This window comes from Dipodomys spectabilis, unplaced genomic scaffold (genome assembly GCF_019054845.1).
Source record: "Dipodomys spectabilis isolate Male_0828 unplaced genomic scaffold, ASM1905484v1 ptg000599l, whole genome shotgun sequence".
In the NCBI taxonomy this organism is placed as follows: Eukaryota; Metazoa; Chordata; class Mammalia; order Rodentia; family Heteromyidae; genus Dipodomys; species Dipodomys spectabilis.
The window spans coordinates 1,246,947-1,269,804 of NW_024871276.1; the positions used below are offsets into that span (position 1 = coordinate 1,246,947).

The 22,858-nt window shown below is 37.8% G+C and overlaps 1 protein-coding gene across 1 annotated transcript in view; it reads right to left on the bottom strand.

Annotated features, from left to right (window-relative positions):
• Window positions 1-22,858, bottom strand: part of Hsd17b12 (hydroxysteroid 17-beta dehydrogenase 12) — a 122,569-nt gene that overhangs the window by 40,171 nt on the left and 59,540 nt on the right. The window contains exon 4 of the mRNA XM_042671103.1: window positions 5,473-5,580. Within this exon, the coding sequence (XP_042527037.1) occupies window positions 5,473-5,580 (108 nt within the window). The remainder of the gene's footprint in view (window positions 1-5,472; window positions 5,581-22,858) is intronic.

Below are 22,858 nucleotides of genomic sequence, written 5' to 3' on the forward strand. Positions count from 1 at the left end.
TAAATGCCACCTGCCCACTGCCTTCGAAGGGTTCAAAACCTCTAAAACTTCTCATTTATAACACTGCAGTCTCATGCCGTCACTCACCACGAAGCACTGGCACAGACACCAGGGTTTCAAAGGTACTTTGAATAAGACTGTCTTCCTTTCGGAGGCTGCTGCAACCTTGGATGGGGGTCAGGGGGAAAGGTTCAATAGGCTATCAGTATTCCAAGCTCTCTGACCCTCTCTCTATGCTGCCTGAAGGCAGCCTGGTATGAGAACAGTTCTTTGCTCAAATAAACTCTGTTAAATTTAGTTTGTCCACAGTTTTTCTTTTAACAAGTCCAAATTTGTTAACCTGATTTTCTGACTCTCAACCATCTGGTCTGTTTAATCATCCCACTCACTTGTGACTGTCCTTTTCCAAACTAGCTACAAAGTAGAATACTCCTGGCTCTTTTATTAAGAAACCTATACTCTTCGTTACTTGGAAGGCAGAGATAGGGTTCACAGTTCAGGACAACTGGGAAAAAAGTCTGTGAGATCTCATCTATAGCTGAGTAGAGTAGTACACGCTGGTTGGCAGGAAGCATAAATAGAAAGATTACAGTCCAGGCCAGCCCAGGCCAAAAATAAAATCAACCAAAGAAGCAACCAAAAAAAAAAAAAAAACAAAAGAAAACAAAAAACCCCACAAACCCCCAAACAAAAAACTCCTCAAAAAAAAAACAAAAAAGATACACTCTTTGATGGAGGTGTAGCAAAGAGGTAGAACAAATGCTTAACAAATAGAAAGCCCTCAATTAAAACTCCAATACAGAAACAAAAATCTATTAATTTCTAATTTGTAAAGTTCTTAAGAATAGCAAGAAGAGTCTCTCTCTGCATATATATCTAAACCTCTAAAGAAGTTAAGATTCATCTATTTCTAACTTTCTTAATCAACTGGAACTGTGAAGCTGCATAATTCCCTATTATGACCAATCTCCCTTCTAACCAATTCTGGACAAGTTTTCCTCAGCATAATTTTGCAGTGCTCCCCGCCCCCACCCCCAGTTGCTTCTCCTAGGCCTACATCTATTAATTTTCCTTTGATTCTCTGGAAATAAAACATGAGAAAGTCTTTGGAACAGAACTCTATCACCTAAGAGTTTGCCATTTGGAAGCTAGCTAGTCCTTTCCCCAACTAACTAGGAATAGAATACTACTGGGTATTTTGTTAAGAAACCTGGAAAAGACAGAAATAACTAGTCCTAACTCTGTTTTAGTTTAATAAACAGTTTCTATTTCACTATTCCAGAACATTCTGGAAAATGCAACCTTTAGGAAATAAAAAATTATAGGATTCAACAAGAAAATGGTTATTTCTGCCCATATGGGCAGAAATAACAAAGAGCTTGCATTCAACTGATGAGAAGGAAAAAGACACAAATTAAATTAACTCACCAAGCACATTAGTAGAATAAGTATTCATTTGTACAGGACACACAGGAAGAAAAGTGAATAAGGTGTATGGCAGCTTTAATATCTCTCTATACATTATAGTTATTAAAATGAAGTTACTAAGAATTATGGGCAAAGTATATGGGTATAGGACCAAAAAAGTCAATAGATGACAAACAGCTATAATATACTAAGTCAGGAAAACAACACATGCCATCCAGAGCCAACGGATTCTCTTGATTCTATAAACTTATATAAATCATGATACTATGGGCACAGAGCATCTGGTATGGGGAAAATTCTTGTCTATGACACATTAGAAGCTTAAATAAAGCTATGGTGGCCTTTTAAAATGAATCACAAAGTATATATTTTCTAGGAGAACCTTTCTTTGTCCTTCCAGAATAAAGAAACTCACTTTTATAAAGTTAATGAAGACTCAAGACATAGTAGTGGAACATGAAAAGAAAAAAAGTATTATCTGTAGCACATTTCAAATCCAAGGTCATTCTTTAGGCCTTGGTAAAGTATGCTTCCCTGCCATGTACTGTGCAAAGTCCTTCAAACAAACCTAAGCACAGTTAAGTGTCTCTCCTGAGGATCAAATAACCTTTACAGCAATCATGGTTTTTTTTTTTTAACCGTTTGCTTATTCAAAGAAGTAAGGGTGCCATTTTCTCTAAATAGTTGATGTTTCATAAGCTTGCTGAAATATGTATTTCTTACCATTTGCCTGAAAGAAGTCAGGAGATGTTGAGTTGGGTTTTTGTTGTTTGTTTGTTTTTCTTTATGCCAGTTCTAGGGCTTAAATTCAGGGACTGGGCACTGTCCCGGAGTGGTTGTGCTCACTCTAGGACTTTCAGCCACAGCACCATTTCTGGCTTTTTGGTAGTCAATTGATGATCAGAGTCTCATGGACTTTGCTGCCCAAACTGGCTCCAAACCTCAATCCTCAGATCTCAGCCTTCTAAGTAGGTAGGATTGTGAGTGTGAGCCACCAGTGTCCAGCTGATGCTGATGTTATCACATGATAGAATTAAGAATACAGGGCTGGGAATGTGGCTTAGTGGTAGAGTACTTGCCTAGCATAAATGAAGCCCTGGGTTTGATTCTTCAGTACCACATAAATGGAAAAAGCCTGAAGTGGTGCTGTGGTAGAATGCTAGCTTTGAATAAAAGAAGCTCAGGGACAGTGCCCAGACCCTAAATTCAATCATCAAGACTGGCAAAAAAAGAAAAAGAAAAAAGAATTAAGAATCTAACTCCTCAGCCTTAAGCATTTATAGAATCTCATCAAGTTAGGGTGACCTTTCAGTATAAATTTACACAGTCCATGGCTATTTTTTTCACACTTAGCTCACTGAAAACATGTTTCTTTTATGATAAAGGGATTTAGCATTTTCATTAGTAATTCTGAAAATATTAATTTTCCTTATTGCACCCTGATTTAGTTTGGGGCTTAATGCTATTCAAACAAGTATATTTAATGTTATTCAAACAAGTATGGTGATATTGTTTTCTTTTTACATTATTAGCTTTGTTAATAATTGGTAGAGAATGACTCCTTCCTATCATATAATATGGCTTGTAAACAAATACACAAAATACCTTAAAGAATGCAATAAATATTGACATGTATAATAAGCAGAAGAGTAAAGAGAACAAAATGTAGTTATTTTGGCTTTACTAGACAAAGTTGGGGCAGATGAGACCTTACGGAAATGAGGGAGAGAAGAAGTTGAAGGAATAGAAACATATAAACCTCAAACTCCCTCCCCTCACAAGTTTAGAGGGTTACAGCCAGACTAGAAAAGGAAATATAGATAGAGCTGACATATGATAAGTAATAAAAATAAAATTCACCTCAAACAGTTGCCTTAATAGTGTTGCTCAAAATTACAAAACAAAGTAAGTGTGATATATTCATGAATAAATGTCAACGACTGAGAAGACAATTGTGGTAGAATAGAAACAAAACTAACTGTGCAGCCTAGCTAATGAGACAATTTTTGCAAAAGTGCTTCTACCCATGTATGGGTTATGTAAACATTAGCTAAACTTATTTTTGTTATTAGTTTGTAACCAACTATATTCAAACCCAAAGTTGTAGATATTTTCATGAGCATTTCCTGTTACTGTTTAGTGCCAGTAACTGTAAAGCAGTGTTTTTTTTTTAACTCCAGCTCTACTAAAACATCACTCAGTAGGTTGGAGAGTAGTGTTAGGTTAGCAATTCTTTGCTGAGGGTGGCTGTCCTTCCTGGTTTGTAGGATGCGTAGTGACTTTTACCTGTACCGGCCAGCAGAACTATCCTCCCCTCACCTAGTAGACTATAGAAATGCCATCTGAAACTGTCGGATATTGGCAAATTGCCCCTTGGTCAAGAACCATTGCTTTAAAGCATAAGGAAACACAAACTGAGGAGAGTGAGCCAAGGTGAATGAGAATGAGATGTGCAATATGGTAGCCACTAGTCACATGTGCTCATTGAGCACTTAAAAATGTGGTTAGGACCTCTGGGCCATGATTCTGGCCCAGATTTTTACTAGTTATTTTTAGGATAGTGTCTCACCTTCCACCCAAGTTCAGGCCTGACTCTCCATCCATCTACTTTTAGAAGCTTCTCTTCCATGGAGGAAACTTAAGGACTTTTTCTGCCCAGGCTGGCCTGCAAGCCACAATTCTCCTATCTTCAGCCTTGCACATAGCTTGGATGACAGGTATGTGCTATTGTGCCCAGCTATGGGTTGAGATAAAGTTCTCACAAACTTTTCTGTCCATGCTGGCCACTAACCATGATCCTTCTGCTCTCAGCTTCCCTAGTGGGTAGCATTACGGGCACGAGTCACTGGCACCTGGCTACCCTCTTAGCATCTTCTGGTAAAGTTTTTCCATAACAAAGTTCAATGTTGCCACTGTCTCAGCAAAAGCATCTATTTATGCTAGTAGAAGCAGGGTAGCTGTGGATAACAAAAGAGAATAGCAGATGTAGAGAAAAGAAATAGAGGATTAAATCCCAGTAGTGCCACTTAATCTTTACGTGACCAGACAAATCCCTAATCTACCTAAACCATGCATTTTCAACTGGGTATCTCCCCCAGGGGGAAGAAATCTGGTGTGTGTGTGTGTGTGTGTGTGTGTGTGTGTGTGTGTGTGTGTGTGTGTGTGTGTGTGTGTGTGTGTGTGTGTGTGTGTGTGTGTGTGTGTGTGTGTGTGTGTGTGTGTGTGTGTGTGTGTGTGTCTGTGTGTGTATCACTGGGTATCTCCCCCAGGGGGAAGAAATCTCTCTGTGTGTGTGTGTGTGTGTGTGTGTGTGTGTGTGTGTGTGTCTGTCTGTCTGTCTGTCTCTGTGTCTGTGTGTGTCTGTGTGTGTATCACTGGGTATCTCCCCCAGGGGGAAGAAATCTCTGTGTGTGTGTGTGTGTGTGTGTGTGTGTGTGTGTGTATCTCCCCCAGGGGGAAGAAATCTGTGTGTGTGTGTGTGTGTGTGTGTGTGTGTGTGTGTGTGTGTGTGTGTGTATCTCCCCCAGGGGGAAGAAATCTGGTGTGTATGTGTGTGTGTGTGTGTGTGTGTAGGGAAGGATTTTATTTCTCTTAAAGCAAAGATAGAAAATATATCTGTGGTATTAAAGTTTCATGGGGATGAGACATTAGAAGATGTCTACTCAGGTTTTTCAGGGGTAACAACGAACGAAAGGATGAGAAAACTTTCTAGGTCTTCATTTCCTCAGCTGTGATAGGTTAGAGATACCCACCTTAAAAGATTATTATAGCACAGATATATCTTAATGCTTACAAAGAGAATAAGACAGGGAAAAGCAGACACAGGAAATAACTAAATTGAACAATGAGTGCTAATAGATAATTAACAAAATAATTCAAGCTTACATAGATTAGTGTTATCTATGGATGAAGCGCATTAATAAGATAAAATTCTCACCCACCATTTTACCACTGAATATCTTATACACAAAGAGAAAATAAAGGCAGAGTGTAAGTGAGATTGTATATGCAAGCAAAGTCCATAAATGTGGCAAAAATACAAACCTAGAAGACCAACTTCCAGACCTGTCAGGCCTGTTTTAATTTTATCATAAATATCTTCTGAAGTGAAATCAACAGCAATGGTCCTTGTCTCCACTTTGAATTTTTCTTCTAGAAAAGAAAACACAACATACATACACAATGAGAAAAATATGGAATCTTAATACACTGCAATAATGAAAGTATTTGATGACGTTATCCTTTCAAATTCCACACCTCCCCCCCCATCTGATGTAACACTTAGATAAGGATAATTTTATTAGCACATATTAGCTGTATAATGGATGGTTTCATTTTGACATTTCCACACATGCATACAATGATTTCCAATCAAGTTCACCCCTTCCATCTCTTTCCCTATTGCCCCTTCCTTCTTAAAACAATTTCTCCAGGTTTATAGTCATCCTCATTCACCGTCCTTGTCAATCCAATTTTTCACACCTCCCCAACAGAGCCTTGTTTCTTTCTTTACCCCTGCAACTTACTACTAATCTACAGCTTTCATTGAGATTCTTAATACTATCTCCATATATAGTTGAAATGTGTTTCACAGTTATTCACCCTCTTTCATTTTTCCCTTTTGCCTTCTTTTTATCCTAAGTAGTTCCATACCTAGAATCATGTTCTCTGTGTGCATACACATGTCCATGAATATGTATGTCCTATACAGACCAGGATAATTTCAAGAAATCTTGAGACATAGAGATAACAACATAATACTCTATTCACCACAGAGGCTGGCTGAGTATTCCTTACTCAGTTCTCCTTTTAGAAATAAGTAACTCAGTTCTACTTTTAGAAATCAGTAACAATAACTACTCTTTTACACTCCCAGGTACACAATAATAAAATATGATCCATACTCTAATGTTATATACTCTAAACATCACTACCATGATGACTTTAATTGAAAATTGATACTACATACTTTCAAGCAGAAATGTTGTAAAATATCTTTATCTTTATATATAAATATATATTTATATTAAAAGAGAAGGTCCATCTTATTAAAATGGAAATCAAATGAATGTGATCTTATTGTAAGTCCATAGCTTGGCTATAGTCAACAGCTACATTTTAAAATCCACACAAAATGCACAATAATAAATCTATAAAGTGACAGAAGAAAGACCTCAGTGTTCTCCTCTGCACAGGACTATTAAGTTCCAAACAGAGCTGATGGAAATAACAGCTTCAGAAATGAGACCCCGGAGAAACAAAACTCATCTGAGGTAACACATAATGTTTACTTCTGCTTTCAACCAGCCAGTCTCTTTGAAGAGATAGCGTAGGCTTTGAGGTCACCCAGATGTAGGAGCCAATTTCATTTCCTCACTTATTTGCAAAATGACTGAGCAAGTCGTATATCTTTCTCTGAATATCCACTTGTGAAAATGAAGGCATGACTACTGAACTTACGCCATGGACTCAACTGCTGCCCACTGGAACACAGAGGGCACTCTACAGATGCGAGTCTCACCTTCCCCTCTTCAGCCGCCCCCCAGCCTCACTTCCCTGAGTGAAATCCAGTAGGTTAAGCATGCTGTTCTCTGGAACTTGCTGAGAACTAAAAAGAATTTCTTGAAAAATCCTGCTTCCAGAAATAAACTTTTCTTCAGTTAAAGTCAATATCAGCTTATCAGAGTCTGAAGTATTTAATTCTCACAGGAAGTAACCATTCTTGATCTAAAAGGATTTATGTCTAAAACTAAAGAGCCAGTTCATGTGAGATTTGATTCTTAGTTAGACTCAATGAAAAGTATTGACCACAGGTGAAAATCCATGAATAAAATCCATGCATAATTGACCAAGAAAGCACCATATTTGGTGTTAAAGACAGATTTCCAGTTCCAACATCAATGACTTATATGCGTGTGACACAGAGCTGCCATTTCACAACAGCTGGCCCAGTGTGACTTACTAGAAATGGCTCCCAGAACATTGCTACCATTACAGATTCCTACTAGGGGGTTGGAGGGAACCCAAAAAATATAGGGCTGAAGGATAAAAATTTATTTCAAGAATACAATATTTACTTTGAAAAGTCAAGTACTTTTCTACCTGAACACTTAGGAAAATCTTTCTCTAGTATAAAGCCACCTCATACTCCCAAATAAAATTCACTCTTACATCCCACAGAATCTGGTGAATGTCCTTACATTATTATATAGTCTCATATAGAAATGCTGCCAAAAATAAGTCAACAGCACTTTTGGAATGATATTATTTAACAATGAATTACATGGAAGCTTTCTTTGTCTAAATGTGGGGATAAGCAAAATGGCTTCTGGTATAAGGTTTTCAATATAATTAAAAATGTGGAACTTATACCTGGATCACTCCAAATCACATTCTTGTCCAAGTACTGCTGCTTCTTTTTGCTCCTAATCTTCCTCCATTGCCTCTTCTTTCTTTTAACACCGGACAGATCATACAGTTCCCTCCTCATAAGCCTCCAACATTTCTGCCTCAGAGAAAGTCAGAAGTTTTTGCCAATAGCCTAAACTCATATCCAGCTGAACCCAATCTCCAATGGCCCTCCCAGTTGCTCTCCGGTCCTAGTTACTGCCGACCCCTCGAAGTCCTTTAAACCCAGAACTGGCTCAAATACACTCAGGACATTTGTATCTACTGTTGTTGCTATGTGCAATGTTCAGCTCTGGCCCTTGTTTTTGTTAGTTATACCTTGCCTTCTCAGAAGCCTTGCTTGACCACCCTTTAAAAAGTGCAACCATCCTTCCTCATCCCCTTTTCTGCTTTATTTTATTCCATTGCCCTTACCACCTTCAAATATACTATGTATTTCAATAAATGCAGGTTTGCTTATCTATCTCTTCCCACTGCACAAAGCATCATGAAAGACTTAACTCTGACTAATTCAGTTGCTCCACAATGACACAAACTCTTTCTCCTTAGGTTGGCTTCTAAAAACTTCATGGTGACAATGTTCAGAGAAAGTAACTAGAAACCTCAGCCAGGCGCCGGTGGCTCATGCCTGTCATCTTAGCTACTCAGGAGGCTGAGATCTGAGGATCATGGTTCAAAGCCAGCCCAGGCAGGAAAGTCCCTGAGACTCTTATCTCCAATAAAAACCACTAAAAAACCAGAAGTGGCGCTGTAGCTCTAATGGTAGAGCGTTCGCCTTAAGCTGAAGAGCTGAGGGACAGCGCTCAGGTCCAGAGTTCAAGCCCCGACAAAAAAGAAAAAAGAAAAAAAAGAAACTAGAAACCTTCCCAGTACAATCTACCAGTCTCCCCTCACATTTCCACTCTGAAGATCATGATACACATATGTTCTTGATCTTTTTACTTGGTGCGAAGCAAAAATAACAGCACATACAGAAGAACTACATAGAAAATGCTCCCTCTGGACTCAGGTAGATAGATCAGAATTATTGCAGGTGCTCTAAGAGACCTAAGTGGGAAGTGGCTAGCTTCCCTAAGAACTGGAGAAATCACTTTAGGCTAGATATCTTTCCCTTTCTCACATAGCCTATCACTCCGAATCTGGGCCTGTCAACAGAAAGCTATGTTAATGGACAAAAGTCTTCTAACCTTATACACAAGAGTATGTTATGTACCTGAAACATACCAGATATACATGCTATATATAGTGTAACTCTCAGTGCCTTATTACTTCCCCAACCAAGGTTTCTCATAAGACCACCAATTCACAACTCGGCCACAGCCTCTGCTGGAGAATAAGAACCAAAGCCTTTAGAGTGGTTGCTTCTGGTACCTCTAATCCTTGCCCTACCACAAATACCCAAGACATAACTGCTATCAAGTCTTTTCCAAGAGAAGGAGCTGTAATAAGACAAACATCAGTATCCTATATATATATATATATATATATAGGATAAAGATAAATAACAGATAGACCTGAGATGAGCTACTCAACTGCTCCAGAAGAGAACTCTTATAGCACCAAGTGCGGCAAGATCATCAGCAGGCAGCTTCCCATATCAATTTTGTCTAAGATCACACACTGGTTGTGGGGTTCACATCTAACAACTGATTACAGTAAAGTAGAAAGCCATTGGATCACCTATACCCTCCATGTTCTCATTCCAGAATTAGCACTAAGAAACAGGTGAGGTGATACTATTCATTTACTATCTTATTTTTTCTGTTCTTGTGTAATTGCCTATTTTAGTTATCCAAGTTTGAGTGTTTCTAGTAGAGCAGGTCTCCTTGATTAGTCTTTTTCAAACATTTACTATTTATCTTCACCTGTTTAGACTCAGATTTTATTGGGTTTACATCTACCATTCCAACAGAATTTATGGAAAAATGGCAATGTGGTGAGCACGTGGGCTCTTTACATACTTGAATGTTTTCCTAGTCTCATAGTAAAAGTCTGGTGGCTATAATTCTTCTTTTTTCTTTTTTTGGTTGGTCGTGGGGCTTGAACTCTGGGCCTGGACCCTGTCCCTCAGCTCTTCAGCTCAAGGAAGGCACTCTACCTCTTGAGCCACAGCGCCACTTCCGGTTTTCTAATGGTTTATTAAAGATTCTCAGACTTTCCTGTCCAGGCTGGCTTTGAACCGTGATCCTCAGATCTCAGCCTCCTGAGTAGCTAGGATTGCAGGCTGTGAGCCACCAGCGCCCAGCTGTATTCTTTAAAGGAGAAAAGAACTAAAGTATTCCGTTGGGTTAAGGAACTAGCCTGGTGGTAAAATGCATGTTTAGCATGTATGAGGCCCCAGTTCAATTCCTAGCACTAAAAATGAAACAAAAGAAAATTATTTGAATACTATTCATCACTATGAAAAATAAGTTGATAATAATGTAGATGATCTCCTACCAACAAACTATTTGATATTTGAAATTAAATCAGTTTGCATCCTACTACTTACAGTTATGTCCAAATATAATCAATGTCCTTTCCCTACTGTTTTTTTCCAAAATGAAATAATTTTGAGATAGTGTTGATTTAATGTCTCTCAGCCTAGGGGAAAAGACCAAAACCCAAGAAGCAAAAAAGTCAAAATGACTGACGAGCTGTTTAAAGCAGCCAATTTCTTAGAAATGGAAGCAAATAACCAGTTCTAGCTTAAGAAGTGAATGAAGCTCCAAAATATCTGAGCTAATCTAGTCATAGGTTTATACACTGATCTGCTGTATACATCTACAATTGTGAGAAAGAAAAAAATCAGAAAGCAAAAATTATAACTACAAAGCTATATAATGAAGTTATATTGTTCTGGAATTGAAGAGAAGGAAATACATCTACAAGTACTATCAAGATGCTGCTGAAAACCTCCTAATATTAAAACTACTGCATGGAGGTTCAACACAATAAACATCACATACATATTCAGAAGTCAAGATATTTCTTAGCGCAGTCATCACTATTTTTCATTTTGCTCAAGAACTGACATCCTTTAACTTGGCATTCCTTTTCCTAAGAAATTTTATCCATTTTGGAAATGACTTATGTAAGATTTCTCCCTTAGTGGCTATGGATATCAAGTTTGAGAAATTCAGAAAAGAAGTCTCACATACATAAAGTTGTATATTATTTATAATTTTTCTATCAATAAAAGTACATTGAATACTTTAATTCTCCTGTGTCACTATCTCCATTGCAAATAAACAACCTGATTTCTCCCCCTAAGTTTCGGTTTCCATCCATTACAAAATTCCAGTTACATTTACCTTTCCCTTTTCTTTCCTCACTCTTTTCCATATCATAATTCCCTTGTGGAGGTCCATGTAGAACCACTGCTTATGTGGACATATTTTCAATGATCCCATTTCCTCCAAGAAAAGCTACTTATTCTCTAGGGTATGTTCCTAGAGACCTTCTATATAACCCTATTAAGCCCTTACCATAAAGTATTTAGAAAAGAGTATATACTGCCTAACAAGCAGGGATCATTCTTTATCATCTTTGTTTTTACAGCACCAAGCTCAATACCTAACATAAAGCAGAGGTTTCTCTGCTAAATGTATGCTGAATGAGTAAACATATCTAGGCCAACAAAGATGGTTTACTAAAGTCACCTTCTCAATACTTCTCTAACTCGTCCCTACAGGGAAGGAAAAAAAAAAAAAAAAGCTATGTGCTGGTAAGGAATGTCCATAAGAAATATAGTAACCTTAGTAGTTTGTGTGAGTGTGGTGGTGTGGTGGGGGGGGGGGGGGGGGGGCGGTCTTGAACTCTGAGCATGGACACTGTCCCTCAGCTCTTCAGCTCAAGGCTAGCACTCTTACCACTTGAGCCACAGAACCACTTCCCGTTTTCTAGTGGTTAGCTGAAGGTAAGAGCCTCATGGACTTTCCTACCCAAGCTGGCTTTGAAGCATGATCCTCAGATCTCAGCCTCCTTAGTAGTCAGGATTACAGGCGTGAGCCACCAGCACCTGGCCATTAGTAGTAATTTTCAAGCCTAAGATGACTTGAAATGATTCTTTCATCTATCATTTGCACAAAAGTCCAAATGCTTTTGAGGGATTAAAAAAATTAAAAATGGACCACACTCATAAATTAAGTACTGTAGGAGCTTAACTATAAAGGGCCACTCTCCCTATTCCCAGTCCTGCAAAAGATAGCGAGAGAAGAAACGGCATTTCAGGGAAATAGCAATGTAGTCAATGCTCTTTAAACTGCAATTCATTAAATCCAGTTTAGAACTATAAACATATCATGCATCTTATTTTCTAAGTCTCCCTATCTCCAATTTCACTTAAAAATAACATGTCTTATGGCATTTCAAGATGAAACGTAGCGTTTTGTACTTTCTAATTGTAAGGGAAACAAAGAACAAAAAGTGCTCTGAAAAGATTCTCACAACTTCTCTCTCTATCCTGTCTTATTCTCCCTCCCACTCCACTCCTGCCCAGTGGAAAAAGGGAGGCGGGTTAATGGATGAAAAGGATTTCAGAATCAAGGTTGCAGATCTTACAGATTAGATAGATACATAACTTTGAAAAAAAAATAAGACACACAACTTTGGGGAGAGATTGAACGCAAATGGTTTTGTCTATTTTGCTTCAGAAATCTGGCTGGAAGGGCTGGAACAATCTTCCTAGTTTTGTATATCAAGAAGTGCTCCTATGATTATGTTTCCGCATTGTTTAAATACCTTGTAATGAAATATTTGTACTTTTTGAGAAGAGTGAGTCTTTTCTTGAGGCATAGTACTTTCCTCTCTTTGTTGGCTTGTAAATGAAATGACTTACCAGTAAGAATTGAACCAGCACTAACCAATTTTCTATGCAGGAAGATTATGAATTAAAAATCAAGTATGATATCATCATCATAATATTCCTCCCTCTTCTTTCAAATATAAAGATAGCTCAAGTTAGAAGTTAAATATCACATAGTATTTCCTCTTAAAAAATGCTGTTGAAGTTAATATTTTCTTGAAAGTATTTTATTTTTATCATCACCTGTCATAAAAAAATTTCCACCTGTTTTTTGTTTTTGTTTTTTTTAAGTCAGTCATGGGGCTTGACCTCTGGGCCTGGGAGCTGTCCCTCAGCTCTTCAGCTTAAGACTAGCACTCTACCACTTGAGCCATAGTACAGTACCACTTCTGGTTTTCTGGTGGTTAATTGGAGATAAGAATCTCATGGACTTTCCTGCCTGGGCTGGCTTTGAATGGCGATCCTCAGATCTCAGCCTCCTAAGCAGCTAAGATTACAGGTGTAAGCCACCAGCACCAAGAGGTATTCTCTTCAAGATTTTGGCCTGTCAATTTGTCTTTTTCCTTTTTGTTTTTTGTTTTATTTGCAGTACTGGCGTAGAACCCTCAGTGTCACACACACTAGGCAAGTATTTTGCTGGCTTGGTATCCAGAAGAAAAGATACTTTATAATTACTTCTTGTTTTCTCTCTTTGTTTCTTTCTTTTGTTTGCCAGTCCTAGGGCTTGACCTCAGGGCTTGGGCACTGGCCCTGAGCTTCTTTTGCTCAAGGCTAGCACTCTCCCACTTGAGTCACTGTACCACTTCTGGCTTTTTCTATTTATGTGGTCCTGAGGAATTGAACCCAGGATTTCATGCATGCTAGGCAAGCATTCTACCACTAAGCCACATTCCTAGCCTTGTTCTCTTTTTTAAAAAAAGGAACTGTTGGGAAAAAAAATATTAAAAGAAACTTAACCAAGTCATAAATTTTTTTTTAAAAAGCTATTGAAAAGATTACAAAGTATTTCAATGTAGCAGTCCTCAAACTGTAGTCCATGACTGCTGAGATCCATGACTGCTGAGATCCATGAAGAGGCTAAGAACCAAAGGATCACAGTTCAATGCCAGCTCAAGCAGAAAGTTTAAAACCCCTCTTAACCCATAGCTGGGCACAATGGTGCAAGCCTGTCATCCCAAGCTGTGTGGGAGGCTGACATTAGGAGAATCAAGATTTCAGGCAAGCATGAACAGAAAAGTCAGAGAGATTCCATCTCAATGGAGGGAAGTTGGATGTAGTAGCACATGTTTGGGATATTACCCCTTGCCCTGGTGAGGCCTAAAAGAAGGTGGATCACAACTCAGCCATCCACCTGGGCAAACTGTCTCCTAAAAATAGCCAGTGAAGCTAGGTGTTGTTGGTTCATACCTGTAATCCTAATTACTTGAGAGGCTGAGGTAAGGAGAAATAAGGATGGAAGTTGTAGTCAGCCTAGGTAGGTAAAGTATACAGGACTCCATCTCCATGAAAAGAAGTTGGACACAGTAGCATATACCTGCTCCTAGGCTCCTAGGAAGCCTAACAGTAGGTGAATTACAGCTCAGGCATGTGGCTCAAGTGGTAGAGCACTAGCCTTGAGCTGAAGAGCTCAGGGACAGAGCACAGGCCCAGAGTTCAGGCCCCACGACCAACAAAAGAAAAAAAGAAAAAAGAAGTTTGTAAATTTATTCTGTGTACCTAACAGGATGGTTGTTTTAAGGCAAACATATGTAACAATTAAATCATGAGCTCAATTAGTCCATTTTTCATGTAACTCCACTTGACTTGAATGAGAAAGGCAGAAAACCTGTACTCAGATTTGGTAGGTACAGTCTCAAAAATGAATGAGGTGGTTCTGTCATATCAAGAAAATCATGTGTGACACTATTTCATTTGAGGAGATTCTAGCTTTTAAATTAAAATGCAGTTCTGAAAAAATTAAATCTACTATCAGTGAGTTTGGGAGAAAATATTTTTCTGAGGTAAGGGAGTGACATTAGCAACTGACTGTTCTATAATACATCAATATTGTGAAAATCTATAAAAACTCATGAGCCAGTACTGTCTCATGTAAAAACTTATAAACCACGATGATACAAAATCTACTGTAAGTGTGAGGAAGACCAATGATCTCTAATGTAACTGAACACGAAAGTTCACTCCCCAATAAAGGCTTCAGATTTCATGTGGCAGTTAACCTTTAAGAAACTTCTATGTATACAGTTTTGATGAACCATAAGAATTAGCCAAGCACTGGTAGCTCACCCCTGTAATACTAGCAACTCAGGAGGCTAAGACCTGATGAGTATTATGGTTGGAAGCCATCCTGTACAGGAAAGTCTGTGAGATTCTTATCTCCAATAAACTAACCCCCCAAAACCTAGAAATGGCACTGTGGCTCAAGTGGTAGAGCGCTAGCCTTAAGCAAAAGAAGCTTAGGAACAGTGGCCAGGCCCAGAGTTCAAGTCCCAGGACTAGCGGTGGGGGAGGGGGGAAAGAATATCTACAATTATATGAAGAGGCTGTTAAAATAGTTTTCCCTTTTCCACATATGAATCTATTAAAGTTACGTTTTCTTCTGATACTTCAATCAAAATAACAAACTGCAGAAGTTGATATGCAAATTCAACTGGCTTTTATTATGCCAGTAACTAAAGAGTTTTGCACAAAATATATAAACATGTCATTCTCTTATTAAATTTTGTTTTAAAGTATATTTTTCTTGAAATATGTTTTCCATTAACCTGTAATAGGTTTTCTCCTATTATTTTAAAATGACTGCTTTAAAATTTTGTTTGAATTTTTGACAATAAATAGTGATAGGTGTATTCCATATAAACAAAAACTTTTTGAAGTCTTCAGTAATTTTTAAAAGCTACCGTAAAGTCTTAAAACTAAGAAGTTTAAGCATGGTGCATTAGTATGTATTTATTACAGCAAAAGCAAAACATCTCCTAAATAATATAGCCACCAATATCAAGAAATTGGAATTGAGTGGTCTTTTCATATTGACCTTTGTATCCTTGGCACTTTGAAGATTATAGGCCAATTACTATGTAGAATAACCTTCAATTTAGATGTGTGTATTTCCTCATAATTAGTTCAGGTTATGCATCATTGTCAGGAATATCACAGAAGTGATGATATGTTTCTCACTGCATCTAATTGGGGAGGATACAATTTTTATTTACCTCACTCCTAGCAATACCGAAGAACTTTGATCTTTCATGAAAGTGGTCTTTGTCAGGCTTCTCCACTGTCAAGTTACTATTTTTCCCTTTTTAGTTTACAAGAATTTGGACATTTTGTGGAAAGGTACTTTGAGACTAAAATTGCCTTTAAACCAATGCATTATTATCAATATCAACATGATTTTCTATCATATTCAACAGAGTGTAATTTATTCCTATCATTTTAGTTATAATGCTTAATCTGCCCAGATTTGGTCAGTGGGAGTCCCCTCAAGCTGGCATTTGTCTTTTCTGACATATTTGCATTATCCTTTGACTACTTCCCAGCTCTCCAATATCCTGAGATAGCATAGTTCATTCCTAATTGTTCTGTCCCAGAACAGAAGGGGCTATTTCCCTAAGGAGCCTTGATTCCTCTTTGGGAAATAGTGTTTAGAAATCATGACCTGGGTGCAGAGCTTGCTCACTGTGACTGTGGAAGACAAGAAAGCTCCTAGTGTCTAGCTTCAGCACCCATCTTTTTACAGTGTCACAAACGTAGTACATGGCCATTTGGGGCAGTGTTGCAAAGGGTCATTAGTTGCTTGTTAAAAGACACTAATTGAGACCATTTAAGTAAAATGGAAGCCAAACATGCAGTAAGTAGACATGGGTTCTTCCAGAGCTTGGGAACAATGTAAATCATCTTGGATAATAAATATACACATCTTTGATATATAGTCAATGAAAGCTGACAAAATACTAATTGTTTTGGTTTAATAAGGGATAGTTTTATTTGTGACCTTCACCAAGTGGATAAAAGTTTAAATAAAGCTGAGTACGGTGGCACACACCTGTAATCCTAGCAACTCAGGAGGGTGAGATCTGAGGATCATGGTTCAAAGCCAGCCCCGGCAGGAAAGTCCATGAGACTCTTATTCCAACTAACCACCAGAAAATTGGAAGTGGCACTGTGGCTCAAGTGGTAGAGTGCTCACTTTGAGCTGAGGAGCTGAGGGACAGTGCCCAGGCCCAGAGTTCAAGTCCCACGACCGAACAAAAACAAACAAACAAAAGCCCCAAAAGTTTATAACTAAACACTTGCACAGTGTAGAAGCAAAACAAGCTCTATTACTTACTGCATTTCACTATAATACATATGCAATTCCATATATTGCCTATACTATTTCCAGAATGTGTGCTAAACAGATATGAAAAGTGATCCCATTTGCACAAAGAAATTTATAACTGGATTTTTTTTTACTAAAAATCAATCAGAGATAAGCCCAATAGCCATAATATAAACGCACAGAAATAATACCATTATCCTCTATAATGATTTAACAGTAAACATATGTTCCTCAATTCTTTTGTCTTGAAGACCCAATATACTGCAAAGTCTATATTTAGCATATAAAAATATTGTTATTATATCATAAATTTAGCCTGTAACAGGTTATAGAACTCAGGAAAGTCATTTAAACAGCAGATTCTTCTGACTTAGGGGTATGGCTCAGTGATAGAGTAAATGTCAGGCTTGTACAAGGCCCTCGAGGCTCTCAGTTCAATCCTCAGCGTCAGTAAGACAGTGAAGAGGAGAGCAAAGAAGAGAGGTGTGGGGGGCGGGAGGAGTGTCAAAATTGTGGACAAAACAGTCTATTTATACAGAAATTTGTAGAGATAAGCTTTTATCATCTAGATTAACCTTTCAGACCCAGATCAAGGGAAGAATTCATTGTACTGCAGGAGGGAAATGTAACACAGAGCAAGTTAGGAAAAGGTGAGGTTGGTGAATTCAGTGGAACTTTCATGTCTCTAAGACTTTAAGGGGAGAAGACAAAAGAAGGATATGTCAAGTAGGCTGTTTCGATTTGTTAGTACTTGAGCTAAAAACAGTTGGAAAACGAAGCAAAAATTAAACCATAACCCAAGGCAGAATCACGGGTAGTGAACATTCTAAGAGTTCCGAGTTGAACTGTGCAATTTTAAGTGTTCTGACTTGTGCATAAGGGTTAAGAAGTAAAGGACTTACCTGATTAGGTAAATCCTCTTTTCTGAGTAACTCAAAGTCAGCTTTTGAGTCTATCACTATATCATGGAATCTAGACACAAGAATGAAATCTACTACAGTCACAGGTCCTGCCTATAGTCAAGTGAAGGGGACTGCATGGGGTACAAATATTAGAAAGTGTGATTCTGGGTAAGTACCTAAGAACTCTTAAGTTGCCAGTTACCCCTCTGTACACTCTGTGTAATCTCTTGACTAGGATTACTAAACAGACCAATCTCAGAAAGTTTTTCAAGGATTCAATGAATTGATTTCTATAAATTACTTAAAGTAGTCCCCAGACATTTAATCATTATAGAAATAATGAATTTATAAAAACATATACATGACAATTGTGGCCCATAGATTACTGGCCCTGATTAAGGCTAAGTTTAGGAAAAGATATAGTTCTATAAAAAAATCTTCTTGGCTTCCTCTAATGATTATCTTACAGTAATTGCGTAGTGTGGCAGCTCTGGGCATGCCCTGCCATGTATCGACGCCCAGCTGGAATTGCCACCTCTACACGGGGCACAGGCCTTGGTTCTCCAGGCCTCAGCCCTCCTTTGTTTTCTGAGTGTGTAACATGACCTAGGATTTAATGGGATCCATTTCAGACTATGTCCAACATGCATATACAAAAAAAATGTATTTTTGTCTTTTCTTTTTTTGGTACTGGGGATCGAACTCAGGATATTGCACTTGGTAGGCAAACGCTTTGCCTATTCCAGCCCAAGAAAATGTATTTTTGAAGACAAAAAAGGTTAAAAACAAAAAAGGAAAGAAAAAGTAACTTTAAAAAATACTTTGCTATTTTTAAAAAGTCAAACGAAGATGAGCTAAGAAAGCCAAATGTAGACACCTAAGAGAAACATCTTATAGGCAGTATGTAACACAAAAACCTATGATTTAATTTTTTTAAAAGATTTAAATTTACTGTTTTCAAGACAAAACTTACATAGCACTATATACTTTAGGTGATAATGATTTCTTAAAACAGGTTCATCATTTGAAACAAAATGTTCCACTCTGGTGCTAGATTTGATAGTGGAGGAGGCTATGTATATAAAAAAAAATCTTTGTATCTTCTATTCAATTTTGCTATGAACTCCAACTGCTTCAAAAGATAGTCTACTTTAAAAATAGACTTCAAAATATTCTTTAAATTTGGCAAGACAAATCTGTGCCAAATATTCTTCAAAGTATTTCTGCACCTCTTTAAAATGGCTTGAACGTTTTTTCTTCCCCCACCAAGTCATTCTTAAGAACCTGCCAACTTGAAGAAAACTCTTTTGCAAAACATAATTAGAGGAACAGCCACATTCCCACAATGCTGTTCTATTCAGGAAAAAGAAACCTGCATGCCTGCATGGCTATAGATTCAATTCTCCATTCACACAGGATCACAAACTAGTACACGGAGGCTTTGCTTCATATATATCTCCTTTCCTAACATTCTGGGTAGCAGTACAATACTTTCCTTTCCTTCATCTACCCTAAGTAGCCATATTGTATGAATGTCCCAGAGGAAAGCTGCTCTGGAAAATAATGGTCTGAGTAATAGTAAACCCTTCTAGAAAATGTTATCTTGTAATTGAGTCAAGAGAAAATTCAATTAATGTTTTAGCACTGTGTGTAAACAGGTGATGTAAGGAAGGCAATACCTATCACACATATATATTATATATAATGTATATAATTTTGTGATAACAAAGTATATGCCTTCTCGTATGAAAATGCATTAGCTCCATGACATTTTCAAGAGAAAACAGGGATGGCTCATTTTCCAATCAATGCAGTAATTTCCTACACATTTAGTCTCTATCATCATTACCATAATCTTCACACTGTACTTCCAAGTCTCCTCATTATTATGGACTCACCTCTCAGAACCATGCCAAATGAATGGAAACCTTTAGGTAAGCGAACCTACATTCTATAGGTCAAAAAATTTATAAAGCAGCCTTGATCAAAAAAGCAAGCAAGAGCACAAGGCCTTGAGTTCAAACCCCAATACCAGCACACACACACACAAACACACACACACACACACACACACACACACACACACACACACACAGAAACACAATAGTCAGATTTTCACTTTAGATGTGTTTTTTTGTTTTGTTTGGTCTTGTTTGTCTACAGAAAGAAAAGTCTGAGCACTGGCTTTGGTTTGTTACTATATTGCAGGATGATTTTAAGTACTGCATTAATTCCTATTTACCAAAGAAACTAAAAGAGACTGTCAGTACAATTCAAAAAACAACTACATTCCTAGGTAGATGTCCAACCAAACTGAATATATAGATATGCCCATATATATAGATACATAGATACACACACACACAGACACACACACACAAACACACACACCTGTATGTGTGTGTGTATGGTAACATTACTATTAATAGCCTGAAACTGGAAGCAACTCAAATGTCCAGCAATATTGTAAATAGATTACTTAGAACAGATAACTCTAGTTTGTAATATTCACGAAGTAGAAAAATCTATAGCTATATGTAAAAATATGAATTTAACATCAAACATTTATAGGTAACAGAGAATATTATATAAACATACCATAGTAGAAGAAACATATTTCATTGAAAATAAGGCAAACCAATCAGATAAAATGTCCTGCATGCCCTTAAAATACTCTACATTGCACTGCAAATAGTCAATTTCCCTCAACCTATGCTGCACCTCAGATAAAAGGAGGGTCCTTACTCCAATATCTTCGGTGCTGGCTTGGTTAACTAAGTAGGTGCGAGTCAAAGCACACTGTGTGAGTGAGGAGAACTGCTATGTCCTTTAAAGTCCCATCTAAAAGACAACTGGATCAACTTTCAGTTGACGGTTGACATATAGGAATGCTGGGCGCATGATTAATAGATTCTTTGAATTTTCAAAAGGAGATATAAATTAAGATTTATGTGATAAAATATCCGGATTTTTCAAAACAAAAAGTAGATTAAACAAAACTTTCCTACATGAACCTGCTTTAGAAACAAGTTCCTAAGGAACCAGGGAAGGGACTGGGGATGGAGACAACAGAAGGCTGGTTTTAAGGGAAGCACACACATCTTCTGAGGAGGAGGCCAAAAGGCTAGGCATATAGGGACAAACATGGAGTAAAAGATCCTTGTAAAATGAACAACGTGAGAACTGAAAGAGAAGATGGGGACTTCATTGGGTACTTTTATCAAAATTAGCCAGGTGCTGGTGGTTCATGCCTATATTCTTAGCTGCTCAGGAGGCTGAGATCTGAAGATGCTGTTTGAAGCTGCCCACAGCAGGAAAATCTGTGAGACTCTTATCTCCAATTAAATACCAAAGATTCCAAAAGTGGAGCTATGACTAGCAGTAGTAGAAGACTAGCCTTGGGCAAAAAAGCTCAGGGACAGCATCTAGGCACTAAGTTCAAGCTCCAGGACTGGCACCAAAAAAAAAAAAAAAGACACAAAATGCAACACAACAGTCTCCAATTAGCCCCCATCTTATTTTACAAGTTTTCAGTTGCCCATCATTAATTGTGGTCAGACTATATTAAATTGAAAATTCCAGAAATTAACAATTTGTACATCTTTCAGTTAAAATCTGAATAGCATAATGAAATTCATGCTGTATCATTCTGGGGCACAACGCTGCCCTCTGTCCAACAATATCCATGATATAGGCCTCTGGTCCTTGGTCATCTAGTTTCATCGAGTCAACTGTCATGGTACTATAGTGCATATGTTCAAGTAACTCATATATTACTTAATAAGGGCTCCAATATGCAGCAGAAGTAATGCAAAGATAACACTTTTGTATGGGCAGATTAACTGTGTGACTATGTAGCCTTGTGGCAGGGCATATAGAAAAAAGCACAGTGCATAAAGAGGCCCAATACTACCTCTAGTTTCAGCTGGAGTCAAAAGCATTGTTTTCTAATGAGTCAAGATTGGAAAAATAGGGCACAGCATACTGAAGGGGCCTTTAAAGTCTAGATCAATACCATGAGTTAGGGGTGCAGAAATGTCACAAGAAACATCTTCTAGTATGGGAATGAGAACGAGACCTGCAGGCAGATGGTCTGTGAATGAAGCTCAGCTTTACTGCCTATGGGTGATCTAGGATGGCCTCACCACATCTCAGTGTCTTCACAGTATCCCAGAGATCACCTATGGATATTTACTTCATTACAGATTTAGTAAATGTCACAAATGTAGCAAGTCTCTTAAATCAAAGCCTATTTAAAAAGTTTTCTTTAGTTATTTGTTTTATTAGCAGCCATTCCTAAAAGTATATAACTTTTTTAAAAAAAGATTATCTCTAAAAAAATTCCCTTCTAGCCAAAAATGCTCATCTTTTAAAAGATACAGTGAGAATAAACAAGCAAAGCATACAGTTGTGTTTTACTTTTAAAAAATTCTTCTGTTTAAAAATTATATTAAGTGAAGTAAGCCAGGCCCAAAGAAACGTAGGTCCCATGGTTTCCCTTATTTGTAATATCTAGTATATGTATGAGTCAAGCGGAAAAGGTCAGATAATGTGATGTCAGGAAAATGAACCCTTAGATGTGTATTTTAATGTTTTTTTCTTTCATGCATGTGTTTCTAACACATTTATAAGATTATCTCTTTGTTGCTTTGTATGTCCCTCCCCCACAGTATAACCCCTGCTTTCACTATATTTGATGTCAGTATAACTTGTGGAGGAGATGGGGAAAAACCAGTTGTTTAAGGATACAGGTGGACCTGTTGCAACAATGAGAAGTACAAGTTGTCATGTCCAAAACGAGCTTTACAACGTTGGTGGGGGAGGTGGGGAGGGGAAGGAGAAGGATTGGGATTAGGGGGGGAGGGGGGAGGCTGGGAAGGGATGTGAAGGGTAAACAAAGGAGGAGGCTGCAATGCTTGGTAAGAAATGTACGCATTATCCTGCCCATGTAACTGTAACTCCTCTGTACAGTATGTTCACAAATAAAATTAAATTAAATTAAAAAAAAATTCTTCT